At 48.9% G+C, this 25,482-nt stretch overlaps 10 protein-coding genes across 10 annotated transcripts; 6 read left to right on the top strand and 4 right to left on the bottom strand.

The window, feature by feature from the left end:
- The first annotated feature begins 1,815 nt into the window (after window positions 1-1,815).
- Window positions 1,816-3,559, top strand: EI90DRAFT_2979113 (U3 small nucleolar RNA-associated protein 6-domain-containing protein). Its single transcript, XM_039055963.1, has 5 exons — window positions 1,816-1,925; window positions 2,012-2,156; window positions 2,257-2,431; window positions 2,522-2,835; window positions 2,938-3,559. The coding sequence occupies exons 1-5, from the start codon at window positions 1,848-1,850 to the stop codon at window positions 3,477-3,479; spliced, it is 1,254 nt and encodes a 417-aa protein (XP_038909503.1). The 5' UTR covers window positions 1,816-1,847; the 3' UTR covers window positions 3,480-3,559.
- A 501-nt stretch (window positions 3,560-4,060) lies between these two features.
- On the bottom strand, window positions 4,061-4,973 carry EI90DRAFT_3085086 (uncharacterized protein). Its single transcript, XM_039062111.1, has one exon. The coding sequence runs from the start codon at window positions 4,854-4,856 to the stop codon at window positions 4,218-4,220; it is 639 nt and encodes a 212-aa protein (XP_038909504.1). The 5' UTR covers window positions 4,857-4,973; the 3' UTR covers window positions 4,061-4,217.
- Window positions 4,974-6,271: 1,298 nt separating this feature from the next.
- Window positions 6,272-7,547, top strand: EI90DRAFT_3085087 (uncharacterized protein). Its single transcript, XM_039062112.1, has 2 exons — window positions 6,272-7,083; window positions 7,129-7,547. The coding sequence occupies exon 1, from the start codon at window positions 6,283-6,285 to the stop codon at window positions 6,538-6,540; it is 258 nt and encodes an 85-aa protein (XP_038909505.1). The 5' UTR covers window positions 6,272-6,282; the 3' UTR covers window positions 6,541-7,083; window positions 7,129-7,547.
- A 1,717-nt stretch (window positions 7,548-9,264) lies between these two features.
- EI90DRAFT_145949 (uncharacterized protein) lies at window positions 9,265-11,667 on the top strand. The gene is made up of 4 exons (XM_039051807.1): window positions 9,265-9,493; window positions 10,025-10,742; window positions 10,965-11,394; window positions 11,499-11,667. Exons 1-4 carry the CDS (start codon window positions 9,338-9,340, stop codon window positions 11,539-11,541), a joined length of 1,347 nt encoding a protein of 448 aa, XP_038909506.1. The 5' UTR covers window positions 9,265-9,337; the 3' UTR covers window positions 11,542-11,667.
- Window positions 11,496-12,466, top strand: EI90DRAFT_2943163 (kinase-like domain-containing protein; the record flags this gene model as incomplete). The annotated part of the gene is made up of 3 exons (XM_039055291.1): window positions 11,496-11,752; window positions 11,870-12,014; window positions 12,110-12,466. Coding segments are annotated over 3 exons (759 nt in total), but the record flags the coding sequence as incomplete, so codon positions are not given.
- Window positions 12,467-13,098: 632 nt separating this feature from the next.
- EI90DRAFT_145867 (uncharacterized protein) lies at window positions 13,099-16,227 on the top strand. Its single transcript, XM_039051806.1, has 5 exons — window positions 13,099-13,228; window positions 13,700-15,462; window positions 15,557-15,615; window positions 15,681-15,759; window positions 15,824-16,227. Coding segments are annotated over exons 1-5 (2,169 nt in total). The 5' UTR covers window positions 13,099-13,226; the 3' UTR covers window positions 16,090-16,227.
- Window positions 16,228-17,059: 832 nt separating this feature from the next.
- EI90DRAFT_3085096 (uncharacterized protein) lies at window positions 17,060-17,637 on the top strand (the record flags this gene model as incomplete). Its single annotated transcript, XM_039062113.1, has 1 exon — window positions 17,060-17,637. A coding segment is annotated over exon 1 (241 nt), but the record flags the coding sequence as incomplete, so codon positions are not given.
- A 2,200-nt stretch (window positions 17,638-19,837) lies between these two features.
- Window positions 19,838-20,674, bottom strand: EI90DRAFT_146248 (uncharacterized protein). The gene has a single exon (XM_039051809.1). It carries the CDS (start codon window positions 20,464-20,466, stop codon window positions 20,014-20,016), a length of 453 nt encoding a protein of 150 aa, XP_038909510.1. The 5' UTR covers window positions 20,467-20,674; the 3' UTR covers window positions 19,838-20,013.
- Window positions 20,675-21,408: 734 nt separating this feature from the next.
- Window positions 21,409-22,767, bottom strand: EI90DRAFT_3133837 (thioesterase-like superfamily-domain-containing protein; the record flags this gene model as incomplete). Its single annotated transcript, XM_039064600.1, has 6 exons — window positions 21,409-21,567; window positions 21,622-21,760; window positions 21,807-21,927; window positions 21,982-22,261; window positions 22,313-22,583; window positions 22,652-22,767. 6 exons carry the CDS (start codon window positions 22,765-22,767, stop codon window positions 21,409-21,411), a joined length of 1,086 nt encoding a protein of 361 aa, XP_038909511.1.
- Window positions 22,768-25,063: 2,296 nt separating this feature from the next.
- Window positions 25,064-25,324, bottom strand: EI90DRAFT_2943119 (GATA zinc finger-domain-containing protein; the record flags this gene model as incomplete). Its single annotated transcript, XM_039055288.1, has 3 exons — window positions 25,064-25,123; window positions 25,174-25,196; window positions 25,252-25,324. Coding segments are annotated over 3 exons (156 nt in total), but the record flags the coding sequence as incomplete, so codon positions are not given.
- Window positions 25,325-25,482: the final 158 nt, after the last annotated feature.

Genomic DNA, 25,482 nt, shown 5'->3' on the forward strand with positions numbered 1-25,482 from the left:
TCGTCCAACCACCGTAGACTTAGTGGAATAGCTCAAGTTATCAAGACAGTTGATCATGGGTAGTTACGGCGATGGAATTTCTGTTAGAATCTGGCGTTACGCCTTTTCCCCTCTGACCCTCCGCCCTCCGCCCTCCGCCCAACATTGTTCGAAAGAATGACCAAGTTTCCCGCACCTCGTGTTGGTACAGCGGACCGCTGATTTAGCAGTGTGACCCCGACTGTTCGACTTTCCGGATGTGGTATCCATGGCAGCAGCTTCCGCCCGGTATTTCTCTTCTTGGAGGATGTGCATGATGAGGGCATTGGTGAAAAAATTTGTATCAGTGAAAGTGGCACGAGTGAAGGATTTAACGTTGTCATAAGAACGGGGGAGAGCTTGAGACACGGCGATGGAAAAATCGCCATCACGCATTTCTTCTCCAAGTGAAGCTAGCTGGTAGCGAAGCTCACACATGGCATCAATCTGGGGTTCCAGCGGCTTCGAACCATCCATTCGAAAGCGATAGATTCGAGAGGAAAGTTCGGTTGCCTCTAGGAACACGGTCCCGTCATATTGATCTGAGAGGGCTTTCCAGGCATCTCGTGCGTGGGTCTTATCCCGGAGAAAAAGCAGAGCCATGTCGCCGATATAGCATTTGATTCGGGTTACGGCTTTCTTATCCTTCTTTAGCCAATCGTCAAGCTCTTGGCCTTGGGCCGTTGGCTTAGCAGTGCCTTGAGTGGAAGGGTCTACTACATCCCATAGGTCCTCCGCCTGTAAGATGAGCTCCATCCTCATTGCCCAAGTCCGATAGTTTTTTCCGTCGTTGCCTAAATGCTTGATGGGGTACCAAGTGGTGAATTCGGACATCACGGAAGGATGTTGGATGAAGTTGTCGCGTCTCAGTTCCGACCGTATAGGAGGTAGTAGTTGTATCGTGCTGGGGTACAGATATAGGTCTCAACGAGATGTTTTCACAAGGAAAGGATCATACCTTGGTTTTACCGTGTACTGTGAACTAAAGGAAGAACCAGAAAACAAAAGAATTTCCGGCTATAAGCGTAGGGCTTTGGATTGTCTACAAACGTCGTGGTCAAGATAGCAAGCAAGGAAGAAAGCACTGTGCGCACGGACTCAGTTTCGTAGTGGAGAACCGAGGGGGAGCCCAAAAAACCCGCAGCGCAACCAGGCCTTCATGTGACGAGGCGTTAACAGCGATAATTGACCGGCAAAAAGAAAGCAGATCAGTCAATTAAGAAATAAGAAATAATTGGTGGGGGGGCGGTTACTGTCTCGCATCAATACTGAACTAATCAAGACAAGCGTTGTTAGCCACGATCAGAAAGGACGCCAACACTCTCAACACAATGCGAGCGTTCAAGAGCGTCAGTCGGAGTTGACCCTCAAAAAAAACAAAGTCATCGGAAAAATGTCAAAACATCGTCGATCGAAACGTGCAAGGTATTCTATCTGAAACACTCGCCCGAGAACTCACTCACTCTGTTAGGAATTCAACGGTTACTTCGGGCGCTTTGGAATGGCTTTGGCCACTATAACCTTAAGTTGGAGTGGCCACAGCTCTATATTTTTTATTCGACCATATGGTGCTTTGACCTTAGCCTTACAAGGAATATAAATTCATCTTTCGTTCGCACACCAAACGCCTCCCCTCAATTCACTCCATCGCAAAAACTGAGTCGGCGGTTATAGTATTTTTTTTTTTTTGGGTGCACTCTCCTCGGGACTTGCCAATAATCATGAAAGCCGCAGGGGAGCAAATGAATTTTTCGTTTGCGCGCGCGCTTACGGGAATTGCCATCATTGGAACTTAATTCAATTTTGATTTTTCTGTCTTCCCCGAGAACATGGATATTGCACATTTGAACCAAGAACGTACTTTGCCTATAATTAAGTTATGGATAGAGAAAGGTGTCTTAAGCAGGGTCCGTTTCTTTTCCTCGCCCCCCTCCTCTTCCAGAATGCATCGATTATGGGTCTGTGACTTACTTGGGCTGATTGTTTTGACTAGGAGGAAGTAAAGATGATCGTAAAACGTCGTGAAAAGTTCGAGGCAGCTCTTTTGGGAACCATACAACGCAAAACGGACTATCTCAAGTACGTAGAATATGAGATGACCCTGAATGAGTTGATACAGAAACGTATCAAGCGACAAAGTGCGTTTATATTTACCAAGTACTCGTCTTGTTGGGGCCACGGTTTTTCTTACGATGCGACTATGTATCATCATCCTCCCCCCTCCTCTTTTTTGTTTAGACATTGAAATCAAATTAGACTCCCAACAAAGAGAAGGAAGTATACCTTATAGAGTTTATAAAATCTTTGAACGTGGTATACGGAAGTTCCAGAGTGATCTTGGGATCTGGGTGCAGTACATTCAGGCTGCTAAGAGGTTCCGTGCAGACACGAGGGTAACATCGATATGTGCAAGGTTAGTCAATGTTCCTTCTTGCAACTATGCGTGCCCCTCGTTGGCCTGATAATCATTAACGTATTTTTCTTTTTCTTTTTTTTGCCACAGAGCTATGCAACTACATCCTACATCCCCCGCTTTATTCATCCTTTCATCTTCTGAAGAAGTCAGCAGAGGATCATATTCAGCTGCACGTACGCTTCTCCAACGTGGTCTCCGTTTGAATCCAGAAAGTACGGAACTCTGGACGGAATACGTCAAGATGGAAATGAACCATACCGAAGTTCTTCGAGAGGTCCATGAGGAGCGAGAGCAGGAGGAGGAGGAGGGGGAGGAAGCAGCAGCACCTGAAAGTGCTGAATCGGTTAAAGTTATCCTTGATGGTGGGATTGTAAAGACGGTTATGGATCAAGCCATGAAAGGTGCAGCCCAAGTTAAATATAATGTCTTTTTTTTCTGTTTTCTAATACAACGCTCTATTCCCAAACGATGACGTTCCAACCCGACATGAACATTTTTGACAGATGTCAAGAATCTGTCGATCTTTCACAACCTTCAAGCTCTCATCACATCACATCCAACACCCCTTCGTCCCCCACTTCTCAAAACGCTCTATGATCAACTTATCGATCGACACCCTTCATCTCCCGAAGCGCTCGTCTTGTACGCGTCTCGTCACTTGGACACCATCGACTCGAATACGCCTGAATTCGTGGATGGCCTTCGAAATGCGAATGAAGAACTTCTTAGTGGGGCAAAGAAGTTAAACGAGGAAGCATGTGAAACGGGGAATTATTCTCGAGGGCGCGAAATGATGGATGCGTATGCGAGATGGGTTGAGAATCGAGTGGCGAATTTAAAGATAGATGATTTGGTGAGTGATCATTCCTTTCCTTGTCCCCCCCCCCCCCAAGTCCTAACTACGACCTTTCTAATTCCGGATGTTGGATACGCACAACCCCTTCGCGTGTCTACCTACAATCATCGCCATTCATTTTCATTTTCATTTTTTTCTTTTCCGAACAACCTTAGAAACGATACATCATCCTCTCGTTGGTATCTCTAGTCTCTCAAGTCTCTCCGGCCGTCCGAACTTCTACTCTCCTCCGAACGACGCTCCAATTATCCCTCCACCCGGTTCTCTTCACTCCTTCATCCCCGACATTCAAAAAGTACGCTTCAAAAGTCTTGAAGCGTGCTCGGGAGTATACTCGTTCATCAAAGGGGCTTCCACTCCTTCATCGACACACCAACAGCAACGAGAACGAGGAAGACGACAGGGAAGAGGGAATTACTTCTAAGAGAGCGGAGGTAAATGAGGCATGGACACATCCTGGCTTATGGCTCGTTCGGTTACAGATTGAGAAAGCTGTTCTCGATGCTTTCCCGTCCGGTTCCGTTGTGGATGTTGAACAAGTGAGGAACGCTTGGAAGGAGGGAAGGAACGTTGTTCGAGCGAGCAAGGTGAAAGATGAGAGAGTTGAGAGGGAGGATGCTGTTAAAGTTTGGATGTGGGGTATTTCGAATCTGGAGTTTGGAGAAGATGAAGATCCGTTTGAGGTGGAGTTTCTCTCACTTTGCTTAGATGATGACTGATTATCTCCTTTTCTTTACGTCTTCCGTCAAACGCCTGCATACATACATACTAGGAACTCTTACGAGAATCGAAATCATACTCGCTAACGGTAGTCCATACCTCCCTTTTGCTTCATTATATCCAACGACGCCACCCACGTCTAACGCCCTCCGAACGAATGGCAGATTTACGACACCTTACGACAAAACAATTTCCCTCATCTACTTTCTATCCCTCTGCATTCACCTTTGAAGCGTCGCTCGCCGACGTATCCTCTTCTTCCTCGACATCACGACGAGACGCAAGCACAAACTCGAATTCGAATTCAACGATCGCTATCACTACGACACCTACGAAGAACCCCCACCTCGAACTTAAACCTATCCTGGAACTCATCTTTGAGCGGTGGAGGATCATCAAAGGGCAGGAAAGACGAGCGAGTAAAGTATGGGCGGAATGGCTTTTGAGAAAAGGGAAATTGGGGGAGGAAGCGAGCAAGGTTATTAGGACGTTGTGTGCTGGATTTGGGAGGAGGAGCGTTGAGAGGGAGGTTATGGAGAAGTGGTGGTGTGAAATTTTGGATCGGGTGGTAAAGGGGGAGGGGGAGAGGGAGAGCGGGGATGAGGATGGGGAGGACGAGGGAAGTGAGGATGGGGAGGGCGTTGAGGGTATTGAGGTGGAGGATGAGGGTGTGAATAGGGAAGGGGAAGGGGGTGATGGTGAGGATGGACGAGAAAGGAAGAGAAGAAAGCGAGTGGAAGAAGAAGTCATTTGGTTGTAGGACGGGTCGTTGGATCTTTCAAATTGGAGGTTCGTTTTGCATGGAGGTGTGAACCTGGTGGTTGAATGGATCGTGATGGGATCCATAGATAGATACCCATCTAGCTTTTGGGGGCTGGCCGTGAGGTGTGCATGTGGCGCAAGTGGAGGGGGGGGGGGAACGGGAAAAAGTATATACATATCACCTCAATGATTTAGTTATTGGCATAAGAAGGACTTTAATTCTGGCACGCACATGGGGCTCGCGCGCGTGCGCGAGGGGATAACTTGAATGGATTCAAACTTCTGGCGCAGCTAGTGCTCATATCATTGACGTGCATGTGCAATCGTAATATGCAGTAATATCTACACTTATCCGGATCGTGGGAAGCTATGTAGTACAAGTTACATACATACCTTGTGGTGATAACCCGGGAGAGGACGAATTGACATATCGTATTGATCCCTCTGTCCGGTCAGGCAAGCAAAATTAAGTGCGGATGATCTATATATATATATACTACAGCAGTTATGTATGCATGTATCCACTGAAATGACTTGTTATGTATGACCGCCGGATCCGCGGAGGTACTTGCTACTACGACCCAGCGGCGGCGGGGCCGGGACGGGTCCATTTGCACGCAGTACATCGTTATGGAATACTGCATGATACCATGATATTATATTGCCTGTTGTATTCTCATGCAATGTGTATCTTGTGGTCATGTCATTCGTGCGCGGCGAGTGGCGGGTAGATATATATTTGTACATACATATATGCATGCCAAAGAAAAACACACACACATGCACACTTCTTCATCAATGAGCATGGATCAGCGCAAGTACTGTACATAATTTTGACCCTTTGCATGGGCGGTACGTTTCTGGACCTGGGAGGAATTAATGTCAGGAGGGGGTTAATGTTGGGTTACCTGCATAACTGTAAGAAGTTAGAACTAGGCGGGAATACTATGTACTTCAAGTTCGTTGGTACAGTACAGTTTCTTCGATTCGCGAAGCTCCAGCCCCTCCCCCCACCCAAGCGCGCGAAAAGTGCTCGAGCTGTTTTTGCGCGCGTGCGCAGCGCAGCGCATGGTACGCCTATAATAATCCATATATACATGCATGGATGGCCCAACCCATTGGTTAATATAATCCGAGAGTTTACATATGCCTCATGCATGGATACATATAATATAGCTATATCGACATCGAAATTCTTTTTTGATGATCCCAGGGATCGAATGCATTGATCAGTTTAAGCTTCCTCATGTATCGACGCGCGACGAGGCGAGCTATTGGGGTTCTGGGAAATATGTTGTTGGGGGGTGAATCGAGCTAACTACCAAGAATTTAAGGGTCATGGCGCGCGTTCCCGTGTGGAACAACGTATGTATGTGAGTGTAGTTATCCGGACCAGGATTTATAATATTATTATCCTTCCGCCAGTAGTACTGCTTAGTACTGTATGGCAGGATGTACCGACCAACGGTCACCCAAGAAAAGCACGACAACTGATGATATGGAACCATCGATGATCTATGGAACCCCATTAGCAGCGACTAGCTGCTGCTGGTTGCATAAGATAGCTGACCCTTGCATGGTCAGAAGTTCCTACCGAGGCCAGGTACTGAACTTCTGTACCTTGTACCTTGATTCGAACGTTCCATCGCAAAAAGTGCAGTGCTGGGTTCAATACTTGACCCCTTCCAGTGGAATAGAATTATTGTGGAATCCGGTAACTGAATCCAAGGTGGCTAAATCTAAGGAGTCACAGACACCCTTCTGCTAGTATATGTACTAGTGCAGATCAAAAAAAGAAGCAGCTTAGGCCAGTGGCTCTTCAATTCAAGCCACCGGGCTGCTACATACTGTAGTACAGTAGTATCGTAAGATAGTATAAGCTTCAGCTTCGGGACTCCCGTTTACGTGTGACGCAACCACTTTACAAATGAGGGGAATGATTCGCCATTGGGCGCGCGGGCGCGTTGATGCGTGCGTGTGCGCGCGCGCGCGCGCGAGATGGTCGATTCTATACAGTTGTTGTCTCCGCAGGAATAGGCATTGAGTTTTGATATTGTACCGCTATGCAGGGGGACTCTCCATGCAAAGCCTCTATATGTATGAGATAATCGTCGAGCCCCGTTGTGCGGCGGACACAATATGTCTGCATTCTATGGGGAAGCATTCACGGAACGTCGCGTCTTGGTTCGAGCATGCACCCTTAGCGCTGTGACTCATGGTGTACTAGCATCCAGCTCAGCCGCAGATCAGATGAAATATCGATATGATCGGCCGATCGTTCCGTCCGCCTAGCTAGCAGTTATCATTATGTCTGTTCATGTCAGTTACATATGTGTGTGTGTGGCCAATTACTTACATAAGCTGAAGCTAGGGTGCCGAGTCACGACGGCCGTCCCGGAGTCTTCGGCCGGAAGGATCTAAGCTGGATCCGATGTGTACGAATCCCGAAAGAGTCGGTTGCAATACATAATTGGGTGTTCATGGCCGCGCTGTGCACGTGCGGTGGGATATTGGCATATACTTATTGAGTGATCGTGTGACGCCCCTAGGTGAGACAACGAATTGAGTGAAGCGTGGAACAGCAATCTGGCTGCATGTGCTAGTGATAAATTTGGGTGTCAAGTATGTGATGACTAGCCAGATATAGATGTGGATTCGTTATTGGGCGGGGACATACTGGGCGTTGGGATAATGGTCGGGGGATTTGGAGGATGTACGAGGTTTCCGAGAATGGTGCGAGAAGAAGTGATCGAGTGTGTGTTTGGCGGGGGGGGGAGCCAAGCGAGGCGGACGGAAGGGAGTGTACGTGAACAGTTATGGACGGGAACGGAATTCATTATTCAATGAAATCCATTTTGGGGTCTTTTTCTGGCATGTTCCATCAGAAATTCAAATGGAACTTCATTTGAATTGCTCCTCCCTATTTGATATGAGGAAATGAATGGATTATGTATATGCTTCCGTGGCCTAAGCCTTGTTCGACGTGGGTGTGAACCATGTGGTACATACAACAACTCAAATGGGTTCGCGATCAGGTTGAGTACTTTACTCCTGTGACACGTATCCGCACGTGATGATCGATGACGGCAGTCATCCCAAGTCAACCCAAAGGTTCATTTCGAACGCTTAGGCGGCTCCCGCATGGCCAGTTGCACCCGCGCCCTTGGTCCCGGTCTTTGGCTCTATCGTTGATCTGGAGACGTTAATTGACCGTGGAGTACATAATGATGCTTCCCCTCGTTGCTGGATACGCTCCTCCTAATTATAGCCAGTCACTTATGCATATGCTGTGCTGCTAGTTACATACAGCAAGGAGCTTGTGCTGTTACAGTTACACTTGGAAAGGGTGAAGAAGGATATGTAAATAGCTTGGCTCCTGTCCTTCGTCATAGAGCTGTGCGTGCATGTGTGTGTGTGTGTGTGTGTGCTACGTGTGTGTGTGTGCTGCGTGTTTTGTACCCACCTTGCCCTTGAGCGACCCAAACTCGATGATTCAATCCCTAACCAAGACCCGGGAAGTTCTCTCCTTATCTTTGAGATAGAGAAGAGTCCAAGAATAGCGTCTAGTAGTAGTATATACAGCTGCGCGAGGTCACTCCATGCTGTAACTTTCCGAATGGAGCAATAAGTAAACCAACCACGCGGTGCAACTTTTTACACACCCTTATTGACATTCTCCCGGAATGTACCGAGATCAGCCTTCCCTCTTCCATCCATTCCGTCAACCCCTTCCTTTCTCTCTCTCTCTCTTCACCACCACCACCACCACCACCATCAATTCCGTTCCTCTGTCGTCGAATCTGTTCAAGGCGGTTTATCTGGTGTTGCGTGTTGTGCTAAGCAATTCTTAAACCTAAAAGAGTTCTTCCTCCACTCACGCAACTGCTACGCTCGCTCTTTGCCAAAACCCGCCTTGACAAAACTAATATCATCTCCCTCTCCTCCTCCCCCGCTCCGCTTGTTTTGCTTTCTTTATTCCTGGTGGTGGTCGCTTCTCTTAATCATTGTGCCAACGTTGGTTCTCTCTCGGCCCTCTCTCAATCACGAAACCGTCCGAAATACCAAACCAAACAAACTCCATTTTAAACTTTTACACCCCCCCCCCTCCCCACCACTTTGTTCTTGCACGCTCACATTGCGAACCGCAAGCGAACAACGTCCTGACGCTATTTTGTGTTGTTTGGTGTTGTGCGTGTGCGTGTGTGTGTGTGGGGTCAGAGATTGGGAACGTCCCTATCTACTAGTTAGATAGTGTTACGCCTTCTCTCTCTCTCTCTCCTTCGTTCTTCAGCCCCCTCCAACAGTCTCATCAAACACGTCGACGCGCAAAGGCTTCAAATCAAACAAACTCTGACGCAACCCCCCAAATTGCGTCTTTGTGATTTCAGTGATTCAGTAATTACCACCTGCAGTATCTTTTTTTTTTTTTTGAAATATTTCAACCCAACCCCAACCCCAACCCTTACCCTACTGCTTTTTTTTTTTTTCAACCCTTAGCTACCTATCCTTCTGGCAGGGGGAGCCTTTTATATTTTCTTACCCCCCCCAACTAGCTTTCTTCCAAAATGGACGGTGTTTCATTTATCCTCATGCCTGCTTCTGCTACCACTGCAACTGCCAGTCCTCCTGTTACTGCTGCTGCCGTTGCCGCTGCTGCCAACCCTACTGCTCCTGCTTCTGCTGCTGCCGCTGCCGCTGCTGCTCATCTCTCATGGCGACCGGTGCGTTGTTTTAGTTCCTTATCTCTGCTGTTTGTTCCACAGCGCTCAACCTTTCCTAACATGATTGATTTCCATTTTCAATGGGCATGCGGCGTTTTGGCTTTCCGCTCGGTTGTTGGCTTTTTTTCTTTTTCCGCTCGCTCGCTCAATCACGCCATTGGGATCTCCACATGTCGATAAAACTAACCGAACGCCAAAACAAACCAAACGTTTTTTGGGGGACTTGCTATTCCGTTTTCTTGTCATACCCCGATGTGGTAATGTTGCTGTGACCTGTGTGTGTGTGTGACTCAACAACGGAATTCTTATGCGCTCCGGCGGTCAACAACCTCCTTTGATTTGATACTCATCCCCGCAACCGCGTATGATCTCCTTCCCCATCACTTTCTTCCCTTTTTTGCACTCTTGCGGTTTGCCGTAATAACTTGAACCGAATGTCCGACCAATCGAAACAAAAATAAACGCTCTCCCCGCATAACGACACACACACACACCCTTACACACTTGCATACACGCGAAACGAACCATTAGACACCTCGCGACTCGCCTCTTCTCTCGTTGTCAACATACGACTCGATTCATTCGAGAGCATCTTCTCCTTCATTTCGTCCATCTCCTAAACTCCGTACTGCAACGCCACCAGTGCTTCCTATGCTTCTACCTTTCCATTCACCTTCGTCTTCATCCCCTTCGCGTTCTCAACCGCAAACTCCAGCCTCGTTTCATTACCCTCATCATCAATATTACACCACTTCTCATCCTTCCACTCCTTCCTCTGCGACTTGCCCAGATTACCATCCCGCTACTCCGAGTAAACTAGCGAGCTCTTCATTGCTTTTAACGTCCATCTCGCCATCACCACCACCTCTACCACCACCTTCATCTACCGATACCCACTCGTATATTCACAATTACGCAACTCCCAATACCCCTGCTTCGAATCCTACTTCAACTACGAACAGTCCACGCTTCAATCATTCCTCACCTCGCTCATCTATCTTTCAATACCCGGCTTCCGTTCCGATGACGCCTTCTTCGTCGATGGGTCTTCCGAGTCCTACGTTTCCGCCGCGTAAGCTGTCCTCACTACAGCCGCCAGCGCCACCACCACCATCAGCGTCAGCGTCAGGAGGAGGATCAGTACCGATGACGCCGACGCATTTGTCACATGTTCATTCTCCTCGGACTTTATCCCCTATTGTTCCGCCTCGATCGCCTGCTCGTATGCCTTCTGTTGTAGCGGTTTCTGGTGGGGGAGTGATGACGACTCCGAGTAGTGCGGCTAGTTCTCGACGAAACTCGTGGCAAGTTTCTTTGAGACTTGCTTCTAGTCGGGCGGCTGGAGCTGGAAGGAGGAGGGGAAGCATTTTGTTTGGTGGGCGGGGGAGTTTTAGTAGGAGTGTCAGTAGGAGGAGTTTGAAGGGGAGTGTGGTGGGTTTGGATGTTGGGGAGGGAGAAGGGGACGCGGAAGGGGAAGGGGAGAATGTGGTGATACCGTTTATTGAGAGTGTGCTTCAAGAAGGGGACGTGCTTGGGGAAGGATGTGAGTTGAATGGGGAGGTGATTAGGTGCGTGAGCGTTAGTGGGTGTGTAGGGGACGGTAGCGGTAGTCGTAATGGGAGCGGTGGCATGACGAGTCCGCCTAGAGGAGCAAAGTTTGAGGTAGTGAGGAAGTTGGGAACGGGTAGTTATGCCGTCGTGTTTCTCGTGAGGGAAGTGGTGAGTGGGTTGAAGGAGGAGACGACAACGACGCCGACGCCGACGTATGGTGGAGAGGACGTATTTTTGTTTGATGAGAATGAGTGTAAGCGTGGTGAGAGTGGGAGGAAGTATGGGAGGGAGTTTGCGATCAAGTGTTTGAGTAGGGCGAATTTGTCGTCGGCTGATTTGGAAGTGCAGATGTACGAGGTGAATTTCTTTTTTTTTCTTCACTGTGTTAGTTTCGTGGTGATTATACTGACAAACATAATTTTTTTTTTCATCGTCGTTGTTTATCGTGTAACAGGCCCAGATTCATCACTCGATTGGACCTCATCCGAACATTGTGACGCTTCATCAAACGCTCGAGACGCCTTCGTATTTGTTACTCGTGTTGGAGTATGTTCCAGGCGAGGATTTGTTTTATTTCCTTGAACAGTCGAGGGATGGGCATTCCTCTGTTACCGCTGCTGCTGGATCTCCTCGTTCGCAGTCCAACACAAACTCGAATTGTCACTCGGGATGTGAGTCGTCGCATTCGTCTGGTGGGTCTACCCCTTTGTCTTCTGTTGGTTTGTCCCTTGGAGAGGATTTGGACTGTATGAGTCAGAAGAGCGTGAGTGGCGATGGTGGTATTCCTGTGCCGATCTGTATGGACGCGGGTGGTGATGGTGATAGTGATAGTGATGAGATGGGGACGGGGATGGTGAACACGCCGCCGACGCCTTCGTTGCTTTCGAGCGTGAGGCCCGGTGTGATGTTTAGTCAGGCGAGATTGAAACTTGTTGCGAGTATGTTTAAGCAGATGTGTGATGCCGTTCAGGTGAGTTTTTTTGTTTGTTTTTGCCTTGTTTCTTTGTTCACACAAAGTGCTCAAAACGGTTTTTATTTCTTATTTGGATACATGCATACGTATAGGCATGCCACTCGCGCGGGATCGCTCACCGGGACATCAAGCCTGAGAACTTTATCGTGACCAAGGCCGTTGTACCGACCTCATCCCAGTTGCCTGCTGCTGCTGCTGCTGCTGCTGCCGAGTCGTTGAACGAACAACGAGTGGTGGTGAAGTTGTCGGACTTTGGATTGGCGACGGTTGAGAGGGAGAGTGCTGATGTTGATTGTGGGAGTGCGCCTTATATGAGCTTTGGTGAGTTGTTGTTGTTGTTGTTGTCGTTGTCGTTGGTCGCAGTGAAGGGACTGATCCATTCTTATTTGTTGTTAGAGTGTCGGAATAATGTTGGACCGACGTATACTACTCAACCTGCTGGTATGTGATCACTCTTTGGGTCATTTCTCTGTTATTGCACGTCATCGTCTTGCCAAGACCCCCTCCCTGCTTGCACATGGGCACATGTGCACATGGTTGTGGGTCGCATGACAGTTTCTGTGTTCGGACCTCGGAATGATGTCTCCACGTGTGTGCTTGAGGGAGGGGAGCGGGTTACTTTGTCGCCAAGACATGAAGGCACGCTCCCTCGCCACGGATGTGCATCCCCGTGTGTCTGCGCCTCCCAAGTGTCAGTTTTTTTTTTTTCAATATCTCATCCGGCGGAGGGATCAGGGACGCATCATTCCTTCATTTTCGACGCCGGTGGGATGAGAGCCAAATGATGGGTGGTAAAGTAAAAATCCGCGTCGGAGTCGGATTTAGAGCTCACGGCTCGGCACATCCAAACCCAATTTTGCCGAGACATCTTCTTTGGGGGGTGGAACCCAAAATGTGGATCACGAGACGATGGGAGCCTTATGGGGGGCCCTTGTGCCTTTTTTGCATTTGAGGACCATGTGGAACACACTGAAGGGGGCCATTCAGTGTGAGTGAATAGGCCAAGCGAGCAATCCAGTTTGTGGTTTAACGCTTGCGACTCAATTCATTCGTCACCACATGGTTGTTGTTCTTTCCCTTCATTTTATACTTTCCCCCTTTTTTTTCTTCCTCTGTGGTTGTGTGGATTTGAAAGAACTGACGTTGCCGTGATACTTTGCAAATTTCTAATTTCTAGACGTGTGGAGTTTAGGAATCGTGCTAATCAACATGTACGTACAACCTCTTCGTTTCTCTCTCTCTCTCTCTCCCTATGCTGTCTCTACCTCCCTTCTTTGGACCCTCATGGTGGAGATTCCTCTCTTCCCTTTCTTCTTTTGTTATTGATTCTATTTTAATTCTCGCATACTCGTGAGGCCTGCCCGTGCGCTTCAGGGTCAGCGTTGGCGCGTGGGTGGCACCCCGAGTTGTGTATGGCTAATATGTACTTCCATGCGTGCGTTCCTTTATGTCGCTCGGCTTGTGGGCCTAGGGCGCCGGATCTGGTTGTGGCGATGTTTTTTTTTGGGGGGGTTGGTCAAATACTGAAGATCTCTCCTTTTTCTTAACCGCTTTCTCCCCTGTGATCTCCCTTATTACTTTCTGCCCTCTGCGCGTTACTGCTTACTGTTTTTTTTTTCCCTCTGAATCGGCTTTTCGGCTTCTCTTGTTCGCTTTCGGTGTTCACGTCTCTTTCTTTACAGGCTCTATCACCACAATCTTTGGCAAGACCCTTGCCTCTCAGACCCTGCTTTCGAAGAGTATCTCTCTAGACCTGTTCCTTTCCTTCTTCAACGTTGTCCAGGTATGACGCGCCACGTTGCCGAATTTCTCGCGAACAAAGTCTTTTGGGTCAGTCCTGGTGCGTTAGGATTAGAGGAGCCGGGCGTAGACGGTCACAGTGGTGATCGTGGTGGTCGAGTGAGCGCTGGTGATTTGGGCGAGTGGGTCAAGGGGTTACCCGCTATGTTCGGTGCTGGTCCTTTGGGTGCAGCCGTGGCCACTGCCGGTGATTCGATGCCTGCCCTCGAGAAGCCTCGTTCTTCGGATCATGTTCTTCGAGATGCACAACACCAATTCGACTATGCGGAGGAAGATGACGGTGAAGGCGATGTTACTATCCGTCCACGAGACGATCAAGTTGATGACGAGACTTTTGATGCCGCAAGTGTTGCGGAAGAGGAGGATGCGGGTGCTACGCAGCAACAAATCTTCTTGCAACAGGACATGGAGGCTGAGCCCGAGTTAGACTCGACGTCGTCGCAGCGTGTGTCGTCGGGTGTTAGGCAGCGGAGACGTGGCGCACGGAGGAACCGTGGGGCGTCAGTTACTCCAAGTACAGTCCCCTCAACTGTCTCTTCGCCTTTCTTGGCTCCTACGACCCTTCCCCCACCTTCATCTTTTATTCTGTCAACATCCCCCCTCCAAAGCGCGTCTTCTCCGAGTGAGGATCAGCTTGAGTATCTCCGCAATGAGGCACAAATTCTCGCGAGAAGACTCTCGCGGAAGCAGCCTCCTCGGTCGCGTACTGTTGTCAAGGAAGGTGACAAACAGCAGCAACAGGTATCCGTTGTCACAGCGCTTCCTGTGCCTAATCCCACTCCTATCACGACTCCTACTCCCCTTCCTATTACTTCATCATTACCTCCTCTACCCGCGTCTGTGCCTAGTCCTCCCCCACGACCCGTCCCAACATTGCGGAAGAAAACTTCCAAATGGAACGTCTTTGGCCGGAAGGATACCCCCGCGAGCGCTTCGTCCCCAGCCCTCGCTAGCCCTCCTGTCAATAAGAAGGGTGGCAAGAAGGATCCGAGCGTTGAGGTTGTGGAAAACATGATTTTTGCGCTTGCTTCGCCTTCGTCGTCTACCTCGGTTGATTCTTGGCGGGTAAGGAATGCGTCGACTGAGGCTGTTGAGACCATCGATAAACCGTTGGGCAGCTTGTGGCGACAAAGACCCGATGCTCGTCGAGGGCCCGCTCCTAATCCATCCCCCTCATTCGCATCCCCCAATTGGCGGCATCACCCTCCGCCACCACATTCCAGCTCTTCCATGACGGCTCTGTCACAATCCCCTATAACTCCTCAAACTCCTCAGTTCATCATGGCCTCTACTTCCTCTTCTCCCCATCACAACTCGAATTACGCATCTTCGATCTATTCCACCGCGGGAACAAGCATGAAGAGTTCCGGCTCGAGTACGTTTACGAGGTTCAGCAATGCATCAGTGTCGACGTTTGCTACGACTGTCTCTGCTTCGTCTGGGTTCAGTTTGGGTGGCGGAGTGGGTGTATTGGGTGGGATGGGTGCTGGTAGCAGTAATGGTAGTGCGAGTGTTGTTGCTGAGAAATTGAGCGGTAAGGGGAAGAAGAGTGCTGAGGTGGGTCCGCTGCCGGAGCCTAGGTCGACGCCCGTGAGTGTACCGGCTAGACCAGTTGTCACACGACCTCTACCTCGAAACGTTAAACGTGAGTCTTTAATCGTCTATTTTTCTGTTTTTCGTTTCTTGTTTTGTTGGAGTGGCGATGATTGATGGGTCTGATTAATTTTTCCGTTAATTAGCTTTGCAAGGTGTTCCGTGGCTCTTGGGTGAACCTCCACAGCGGACTAACGGCAAGAAGGTGCGTGTTTTTGTTTTTGTTTTTACTTTTGTCTTCGGTTAGCTAAGTTTGAACCTTCCAAATAGTCTGAGGGTGACGTTCGACGTCGAAAAGCCCAGCCTTCTAACCTTGATCCAATCTCTGAACGTCCGAAGAAATGGTCTGGTGGTGGCGCACGGGGTGGGGGCAGGGGAGGGGTGCGTATATCGGCGGGAGGTGGAAGTGGGAGTGGGAGCGAGTCTGAGGGTGAGAGTTCCGCCGCCGCCACGTTGTCTACCACCGCTGCTACCACCGCTGCCGGTAGCAGCAGTGCTGGGACGGTGGGACAACAGCAACGACAAGGACAGACGCAACAGGCTCAGAGCTCAAGTCAGAGTCAGAGTCAAAGTTCGTCGGGTGGAGTGCCGAAGAAGGTACAGAAGGGTCAAATTGCGACACTTGCAAAGGTGTTGTCCAGTATTCGTCGCAAGGATTGAGTGGGGCTTCTTCCTTTGAAGAATCCTTCTTTCCTTTTTCTACCTCCTTTGATTCTTTTCTGGTGATCCCCCTGGTCTCTTTGCTTCCTCTCATCGCACACACTTGTTGCATATCCTACCTACTCCGCCTTTGATTTCGTTCCTTCAGCCCACTCCTTGCCTTGCCTGTTGCCCTGCTTTTTTTTCACTCATAATCATCATCATCATCATTCCGCCGTATCCAAACCTCGTTCCGCTTCCCTTTTTCTCTGCACACACGAGACTCAAACTTATAACCCCGCTCACTCATTTTTTCATGTACACACAATCAAATCATGCTTTATACACTTGTTCTTATTATTTTATGTTTTTCTTTTTTTTTTCTTTTCGTCGATGCTCAATAGTATGTCCATTACCCCCCCGGTCTTATCATACTCTATATTTTTTTCTCGACTCATCTCCTTCGTTTGCTCGTCCCTTCGATCAGTCAGATAGTCAAGAGTGAGAAGGAGAAGAACCAAAACGAATGGGGGAAGGGGGAAGGGGGGGGAGTTGGTGGTAGTGATTCCGCTCTTAGATGTGGATTACTTCTTCCTTTCCTCAACTCCATCCAACACATCCCCCCCCCAACGCAACGTACCCTCCCCTCCCTCCTCAGCTTGCCGTGCAACAACCAGTGACCCAAAGGAGGATGGGACCTGATATCTCTCTCCCGGTTTTTTCCCTTGGGTGAAAAATCCCCCCAAAGTTCAACTTGAACCAGCCAACCTCCCCCCCCCCCTACTCCCCCGCCACTCGACTCTCGTGAACTTGTCTTCTCCCAAGTGTCGGCTCGACTCTATGCCCGTTCACGCATTTTTCGTTACCTCCCCCACCCCCCGTAACCCGACCCCCGTTATCATCCTCCCACTCTTACACTATCGCCACACTCGGTCAATCACTCCCGACCCATCATCATCACAAGGATATATATATACAATATCAATTCCCTCTCCCCCTCTCCCCCCTCCCGGCCAACCCCCCAACCCCCAACTCTCAATTGCACGCCTTCGTATCCACGAAACGATTCCGAACACTGACCAACCAGACACGCAGACCTATTTTCGTGTCAGTGAAAAAAATCATCGACTGGCTTTTTTTTTTATACCTTCCTCATATATCGTGGTGTGCTCATCATCACTCATCCAAGAAGGGAGAGGGAAAAAAGATGAAGGGGAAGGGGAGGAGGGGGAGGTTTTTGGTCTCGGTTATCTTATGCTCTCTCCACCACCTTGTTTCTTTTACTTCTCGTTTCCCTACCCAACCCCCAACCCCCCCTTCCGATCTTGATATCTCTCACCTGCTCAACCGCTTGTTTTTCTCTTTATCATTTCGGACTCCCTCTCTGCTTACAACCAACCCCTCCCAAAAAACAAACAAACAAACAAACAACAGCAACAACAAGAACAGTAACACTCGTTTCCATCGGACGTTCATTCTCTCTCTCTCTCTCTTTTTTTTTCTTTTGTAGAAAATAAAGCAAATTGACATGCGTGCGTGCGTGCTTTATCTTTGTCCTTTTCTTTTTTTTTTTTTTTACTATAAACGCCACGTCGATTATGTATGTATCCCGAATCGAAATTGGAACAAAGACAAACAAATGGATGGATGCTCAAATTGTGTCTTTTTTTTTCTCGTTGAGCTGCAACCCTATATAGACAGAGCCTAGCCTGCGGCGTTTTTTGATATGAGACCCTTGCGCAATTAAGGGGGAACACGGGGGAGTCGACGGGGTATGTACTTTGCCTAGCTTGAAGTCAACTTTGCATTTTTCATTTTATGTATGTAATTAACAACAGAAACCGTATTGCATGTATGTACCTATATTCCAAGTGCAACGTTTTTTCTTTTTTTGTGTCCCATGCGCGCGCGCGCGCGTGCACCCATGACCGACCAAAACCAAAACGCATGGATTGCTGTGATGGGTGTACGTAAAGCCAGCTAAGGGGAGCTAGTATTGCGGCCCCGCTGGCTTGCCTTTGCTGCATTTCGTTTGGTGGTGGTGGCGTTTAATTTGTATGCACACACATATATACACTCCAATTCGCTTTTCAAATCGGTTAGAATCCCGTTAATTTCACACTACGAAGAATTAAAAGGGGGAGGAGGCCAATTTGTGGCGATCGTATTACAGGTGGTATATCCTGCATCATGACTAAAATGGACAACGTGTACAATCAATTGCATCTTGACCTAGTGAAGAGGGGAGGGGTTGAAAAAAAAGCAGGGCACTTGTACTTGTGCCGTAAGAGGGCGGCTTCGCTTGCAGTATGATGGGTGATTACCTCCGCTACATGCTTTTCACATCCGCCGCTGCACTACATCCTCCTTTCCCCCCGGAAGCGCAGACCCGGCCCCTCGGAAACAAGGGATAACTAACATTGAACGAAGGGAAAAAACTCACGCTTCTGGGTAAGCTTCTGGTAGAAGACGAAGCTTGCGGGCACCCTCTTCGCGTTCGCCATGCATGATTGCACAGCACCCTGAACCCCCAATCAGGTTGAGCGCTCAAGGACCCCCTGATCTGAGCAGAAATGGCTGGCCAGACCAAAGCGCCACCAGTACTTAGAAGAACTTGCTCTAAAGTAATAGGGAGGTATCTAGATCCAGGAGCCGTATTCCGGAACATAATCCTGAGCAGCTGAGCATATGAATTAATTCGGTTTGAGGGATTTCACATCGAGTTACCCCTAGAACCTTGGGGACACTTCTAGGCTTCTCTCTATTCAAGACCTCATGTTTGTCATGTGCCTTGCCCTTGCACAATGCAACGCGAGAGCATCAAAGAGATCAATAAGCAAGTTCCCCCATCTTCGTTAAACAGCAACCATTTGGAATTGCATAAGGACATCGCTACTAGGTGTCAGTGATCATGATAAGTGCAAATTTAATCCATTGGGGTTCAATGGAGCCCGGATGGTTTGTTTCTGCAGAGCAAATCAAGAATTCACAAATTGACGATATACTTCCGTGGAAGGGTAGCGGAGGCTGAGGCTGAGGTATCTATTAAAAGTGCGCAGCCCGTGCATGACGCGCAACGCGGCGACGGAGGCGCGAGAGCATGTCAGCGTCAGCTGAAGTTTGCCCAAGAGTGCAACCTGTGCACAGCACCACAAAAAGCAAGAGAGACGCAGGTAGCACATTCTACCGGACTATACTCACGCCTCGTAATACCTGTCCAGAGGGGGACATCGTGAAAGTTTTGCTGGATCGATACGAGTACCCCGCTGATCCGCCGCTACCCCACGGACTAAAACTGGGGGTGGAGTCTGGAAGTTCCGTTTCCCCTGGAAATCGCATGCCCATCGGACAAGAGAAAAAAGAATGAAAACATGCTCCATGCATAGTAACAACCATCTGATCCGGTCGTTTCAAACTATCCTTTAACCAGTAATTAGGACAGGTCTAATTCTTGGATCATCACACTTCAGTTGTTGACTCGTACGAAACAACGAACTATCTGAGGTATGTATGCCGACCGTGGGTAGTTCATGAACTTGTAGAGCAATTGGCTGTACCCCGGCCAGGCGGAAACCCTATCGTAAATTCTTCTTATGATTCGCAATGCCGGGTTACAGCAGCGATCGCCAGACGAATGATCACACGGCGCGACTCTGAAAGAAAGAGAGACCGAGCGGGGGAAATCTCTGTTCCGGTGGCGGGTGCGTGAAGACATGGCATTCCGTAGAAGAGGGATTCTGCGCGGTCCAGTGTCAGAACAGACTTTTGAACGGCGAGAACAAGAATTTGGGTATTACATACTGGGCAGTACCTGCCTTCGCTGGAAAGAAGCAAAGAACTGACTACTCAGAGACTCGGAAATAGCACGATTTTTCCAGCCTGATGACTGCTTCATTGGTCGTGACAGAAAATCTCGCGTGAGCCAAGCTGTGGGAACGAAGGCGAAGCTAACAGCATTGAGGCATTAGAACCAAGGACAGCCCCGGGGCCTCACGTAGGCAATTCCAGCTCTATGGTACACCCGTGCGGAACAAACGCGTGAGAATTTGGATCCAGAAGGGCAGAAGGAATGCTCATCGTGATTGTAGCTGAAGGCGAAATCCAGGCGCTGTTCGACGGGAGGTAATGCGTTGGGCACCCGGCGAACAAGGTCTGAATTTAGCGCTATTACTGGTGACCCAACAGACCCATCCTCAAGCACGACTCCACACGTGGCACAGCAAGTGCCCGAGATTGGCCGAGCGCCGTCCCAGCCAACTATGGCAATACATGCGCAGTCAAATTGATCCCATTGGATCCGAGATGAGAACCCCGCAGACGAAGAGTGAATCCACAAACTGGCAATATTTTCTCCATCAGGTAGCGTCGGTGTCAGCTGAATGCATACCAGAAAACTCTCAACACCAACAGAAAACATTTCCCCCAGACCTTATTGTGGGGGAATTGGTCCTCTTCCCTGATAGTATCCGCCCAGCGGGGAGATATCAAGAAAGTTCCCTAGACTGGTTGTAGCACCTTGTGACTCGTTGCTACCCCGCGGGGTAATCCTAGGTGGAGCCCAGAAGCCCCGCTCCCTCCGTGTGCCCATCTGGCAAGTGAGATGAGAACAAGCCGAGTGCATAGCGACGATTAATAATCTGATCGTTCCATGCACACAACAACCCAAGTGACTATCCTTGAAGAGGTGACTAGAACGAATCTCATTCCGGGATCATGGTACTGAACCCGGTAACTCGCACGAAACTCGAAAGCTGCGTGAATTCCATGAGATGTTGTATACCGATCGTAGGGTGTCAATTGACTCGTGAAGCCACAAGCGTTCTCGAACCGAACTCAAGCTAGACAGAAGATTCTCTCGTGAAATTTCCTACGATTTGGGGTGATTCGGATCCAAAGCAGTGAACCCTCGACAATTGAAAACATAGTGCGGCTTAGAAAGAAAGAAGAGCTGGCGGGCGAATCTCCGATGGCTAAAGCCTGGAGAAGCAGCTTTTCACACAAGAGTATTTCTGCGCAGTCTAGGATGTTGGGACATCCTTCCGTGTGAAAGAAGGGCCATAGACTGGCAAAAGCTTCAGGCATCACATACTTGCCCAGCAGAGTAGACTGTGTACAAAATCAGGGAGCCCTAGCAGCCCAGAGGGCCGAGAAATAAATCTTATTGATTGCGTAGGGGGTGTACAGCCAGGGACAACCCTGAAGCGTCAAGTGCACCGCCCAACGCTGATTCGAGCATCATGGCACGCACACACAAATGGGTAATCGTTATCGCGTAGCCGAGAACGAGGCGCTGGTTGAGGTGCTTTGATCTACTGCTCTAAACAGTGCTATGCGCTGCAGTCGATTGCAAGGTGCAGTGTTATAAATTAGATTTTGCTTTCCGCTTGTTCACTTCGATTGGGATGCTAAGAGCCATCTGAGTGGCGATAGCGACGCAAAATTGCTTCTCTCTCCAATCAGGATCAACTCGACCTCCGGTCCCAATCTCGGACGGGGATGTCCAGACTTCAGAACGAACCTAGGGGAAGCGGGAGTCGTAAAAACAACAACAATCAGAATCAGTTCCACAAACCTCATGGCGTCCTTGCCAAATAAATCTTCCGACACTGAAAACTCCAAAGGTTGTAGGGGAAATATAGCCAGGGAGACTGGACAAGCTGAGTTTAAACTCAAGATTCAGCACAAGCGTTGGGAACCAACTTCGAATTAAGCTGTGGGTAAGGATTTGAGACAGGCTAGGTGGCGGTGATGACATACCTGTCTGGAGCAGCAATATCCTTGGGAAGTATTCCAGGAGTGTTCCTACACAAATCGGCGAAGAAAGGGATGGCAGGAAGCCCTACTCGCTCACCATCCTTCTCGCCGAGTAGTTGATACCCTATGATGGGGGATTAACAGAAGGATATTTAGATGTGATGTGTATGCTGCCTACACTGGGCGTGATCAAGACCCCCATCAGAGTCAGCGGGGTTCTTCATTTTTTCCAGTGTTCTTTCGGCGACAGCATGATCAAAACTTGATTTCAGGCAGTCTCGGAAAACCAATTTGGAAGGCAGTTGATCGATATTTCCGGCAGCGGGATGCGAACGGAAAGGTATGCGAGTGGCGAATGGGTGGGGTAACGCCAGACTCGGCATCGAACGGTCTTCAGGGATCTTCGACGGATCAGGTAGAGTCCCAACGATTACGCGCGACGTGATACACATATTTCCCTACAAAATTAAAGTTGGAAGTGGAATGATTTAATGGGTAAAGGCAATTACCTGCTGGAACAAGTCGGCAGTGATGTTGGAATAACGACGCCCAAGCCTATGAGGCCTAACATGCACTTCAAACTGACCAGGATGGGATGGATTAAGATAATGTGAAGATATGTGAATGGGATCGAGCTGCTTTGGTGATGAATTGGACTGGAAACTTATGACCGCTTGAATGATGCAGCCCATCAGGTAGCCTTGTTGTTTAGACGGAATGCGCTCAATAAACGTCACAGCAGGCAGAGTTGAAATGCAATACTCACCCCCATGTGACACACTTGGATGTCGCGTAACGAGACATCACGGTTGATAAGGTTTTCGCTGAAGTCTGATTGTTTGACTCACGCTTCAACAGTCCACGGATGACAAAGAGTTCCTTCATAAATATGCGTTCCATCATCGAGCTTCTTGACCAATTTGCTTTTGACAGCATCGGAATATCTTCCCATTTCTTCCGTCATCGTGTACGCTTAAGAGAAGCACGATGATAATGTGGTGGCGCGTACAAGGGCCGAACGGAAAAGGGGACATCCAATATTAAAGATGATCACATCACGTGTCATGAGTTGACACAATAAGTTGACAGGTCTAAATGCGCCCTCAACCCGAAATTCGTGCCTAGCTGTTTCTGAAATCTGGAAAACTCATCACCGAAGATCTTCGGATCGGCGACCATAACCTGGCGAATCGGCATCCCCTCCTATAGTATAGTCCAAATCCTCCGACATGCAACTAGGTACCATAGCATGCCCGCTTGGTGCTCATTCATTTCAAGCTTGTAGGACTCAGCTGTTAAGATGACTAGCCGTAATACTACAATGTGAAGAACACATATATTTTAGCGGGATCATAACACGAGTGAAGCACCTATCCTCTCGCTTCAGTCTCATGTAAGAAGGTGGAAGAACGAAAGGGGAACTCTTCGCGCACTACAGTGTGAGATCAGAGAGCTAGTGATACGAAATGCGGATGAAGAAAGATAAAGAAATGTAGCCACACCCTCTTGAGTTTCTAGTGGCGCATGCCACGTTAGCCGCCGTCGAATTTCCAACATTAGATGTCGGACCAACGGTATGCGATGGAAGCCTTGATATTTTTGGCCTCTGGAGCCAACGGAAGGTCGACCATTGCGGTATTTGATTCAAGTTATAAGGCCATTCGATGCACGAATGTCCATACGCGCCTGAAATTAACGCCCCAATTTTCCCACAAATGGCTCCATTATGTATGGGAAGCGAGGGTATACAGTACCATCAAAGCTTTGGCCGCAGAATACGGGCGACTTCCTTGCCGTTCAGGCATGTGACCATGGTTCGCATTGGTTTCATTTAGGCTCTGCGCGACTCCCCACCGAAACGGGGTCTTCCCCCCACACGATGGCTCGCTGTATGCGACGCTGTGTAATATTTAGTAGTTCTTCATCAGCCAGGACAGAACCGTGGTTGCTTGTGGGTCAAAAGCAGTTCGGCGGAGAATCGGCTGAGACACGGATAATGACACTACGTTCAAATCGGACTTCACTTACTAACCACCGGCATCACAAATCAATAGAAGGGCTCTTGACTGGTCCCCGTTTCCCCTCAGGTCAATTGCCTCGGATTAATCCGTCGGAATGGAAATGTCACGGATCCAAACTAACTGTCAGCGGAGATGGTCGCTCAATTCGCCAGTGTTTTGCAACTGCTTCTTGCACAACGTGCGATCTTCTGCATTTTCATTTTGCCTGCATCAGACTTGAGGTTGCAACCTGTATTTCTGGAGGTGACATCATGCGGGCTTGTTGCAAGGCTGAAATCTGTTCGACATTACGGAAGAATCCTTGGCGCGGGCTCATGACTTTGGTTTGATGAGGAAACTCTGGTCGGAAAATGCGGTGATGCCCTTGTGCCTCTCTTAGAATCCAATAGCAAGCACTCGCGTGACCCGCTTATGATGTGGTGGTCAATCATGCCAAATCAGTTAGGAATCTGAGGATGACTTGGTGCACTGGTTCTCATATAAACGTCGCTAGGCTTTAGATGGTCTAGCTTCAATATATTTATTAATGGATTCATTAGGGCTAAAGGGGCGCGATTCTGGCACCTCCACCCAGTTTGGCTTATGTAATTGAGGTAGTGAGCAGAGATGAAGGCCTTGTGATAATACCATCCTACTCCGGATTGATCGAATCAGATCCTAGCCCGATCCCATCCAACAAAGGAGTAATATTACATAAGGCAACATTACGTTGTATGATTTGCCTTAGAACCACCCGTTAGGCCACGAGAGTGCCTTGGCTAGGATTGAATCCTATTGTAGTTTTGCGGCTTTTGCAATCCGATTGTACAACATGAGAATAAGGACGCACAAGTGGAACACCTCGCGACAATGATCCAAAAGAAACTACGACAAGTAGAATAATCTATAAGTGTTGGATGATGCTGGAAGGCGGTTTCACGTTAGAAGAGGATAAAGGAAATTTATATAGGGGGTTGGGATCAATGACAAAAGACGTCGAGACCGACGCTCGTCTCTGGCGCTTGGCGTCAGGAGTACCTGACGGGGCAATAGGACGACCAGCACTCGGCATTGAAGATAATGAACTGATGGTTGAGGATCGGGGTTTAGTAACGGATGTGGTCAATTTGTTGGTAGCCGAGGTTTGGGTTGGAAGTGAGCCTTTGCGGGGGGCGGCTCCATGAGCCCCTGAGCCATGCGGCCGGTTCCTGCAGAAGGGCCACGTTAGCCGAACAAACGAGCCCCGGACAATCCTCACACTCACCTCTTCTTTATAAGATCCGTTCGTAGGGATATCGGTCGGTCAACGCCATGCAATTTCTGGAGAGAGGTAAAAATGTTGATCCATCAGAAAAAAGAGAACGACTTACATAGTACAAACCGCAAGCATTGCCTAGTCAAGATACTGTAAATGCCCGGCTTGAATATCAGGTAACAACTCCACTCACATAAAGGCTGGCCGTCTTGGTCTCGACGCCATAAAGGCGTGGTCATAGTCTCGCAATTGGTGCAAACTGTGGGAGGACTCTCCCCTTCCTCGTTCGATGCGCTGCCTGGGCCAGAGCTGGGGCCAGGAGCTTCAATACCTGAGGTCGAATCAGCTCTCCGCGTGCCAACAGCGGAGGCTCCACCAGGAATTAAGCGAGAAATAGAACCAGCTGTCCCTCTAGCCTTGCCCT

The sequence above is a fragment of the Cantharellus anzutake genome (assembly GCF_015039405.1).
Source record: "Cantharellus anzutake strain C23 chromosome Unknown EI90scaffold_108, whole genome shotgun sequence".
NCBI lineage: Eukaryota > Fungi > Basidiomycota > Agaricomycetes > Cantharellales > Hydnaceae > Cantharellus > Cantharellus anzutake.

What these genes read in the sequence shown, in the direction of transcription:
- EI90DRAFT_2979113 (XM_039055963.1), top strand. Translation starts at nt 1,848, where the DNA reads ATGGATATTGCACATTTGAACCAAGAACGTACTTTGCCTATAATTAAG. An exon ending in GAAACGTATCAAGCGACAAA is followed by an intron (nt 2,157 to 2,256) that starts GTGCGTTTATAT and finishes TTTTTTGTTTAG; the next exon opens with ACATTGAAATCAAATTAGAC. An exon ending in TATGGATCAAGCCATGAAAG is followed by an intron (nt 2,836 to 2,937) that starts GTGCAGCCCAAG and finishes CATTTTTGACAG; the next exon opens with ATGTCAAGAATCTGTCGATC.
- EI90DRAFT_145867 (XM_039051806.1), top strand. An exon ending in TCTACCTCGAAACGTTAAAC is followed by an intron (nt 15,463 to 15,556) that starts GTGAGTCTTTAA and finishes TCCGTTAATTAG; the next exon opens with CTTTGCAAGGTGTTCCGTGG. An exon ending in ACGTCCGAAGAAATGGTCTG is followed by an intron (nt 15,760 to 15,823) that starts GTGGTGGCGCAC and finishes TGGAAGTGGGAG; the next exon opens with TGGGAGCGAGTCTGAGGGTG.
- EI90DRAFT_145949 (XM_039051807.1), top strand. Translation starts at nt 9,338, where the DNA reads ATGGACGGTGTTTCATTTATCCTCATGCCTGCTTCTGCTACCACTGCA. An exon ending in TTCTGTTGTAGCGGTTTCTG is followed by an intron (nt 10,743 to 10,964) that starts GTGGGGGAGTGA and finishes GGGACGCGGAAG; the next exon opens with GGGAAGGGGAGAATGTGGTG. An exon ending in GCTGATTTGGAAGTGCAGAT is followed by an intron (nt 11,395 to 11,498) that starts GTACGAGGTGAA and finishes ATCGTGTAACAG; the next exon opens with GCCCAGATTCATCACTCGAT.
- EI90DRAFT_3085087 (XM_039062112.1), top strand. Translation starts at nt 6,283, where the DNA reads ATGATCTATGGAACCCCATTAGCAGCGACTAGCTGCTGCTGGTTGCAT.
- EI90DRAFT_3085086 (XM_039062111.1), bottom strand. Translation starts at nt 4,856, where the DNA reads ATGGATCCCATCACGATCCATTCAACCACCAGGTTCACACCTCCATGC.
- EI90DRAFT_146248 (XM_039051809.1), bottom strand. Translation starts at nt 20,466, where the DNA reads ATGTTTTCTGTTGGTGTTGAGAGTTTTCTGGTATGCATTCAGCTGACA.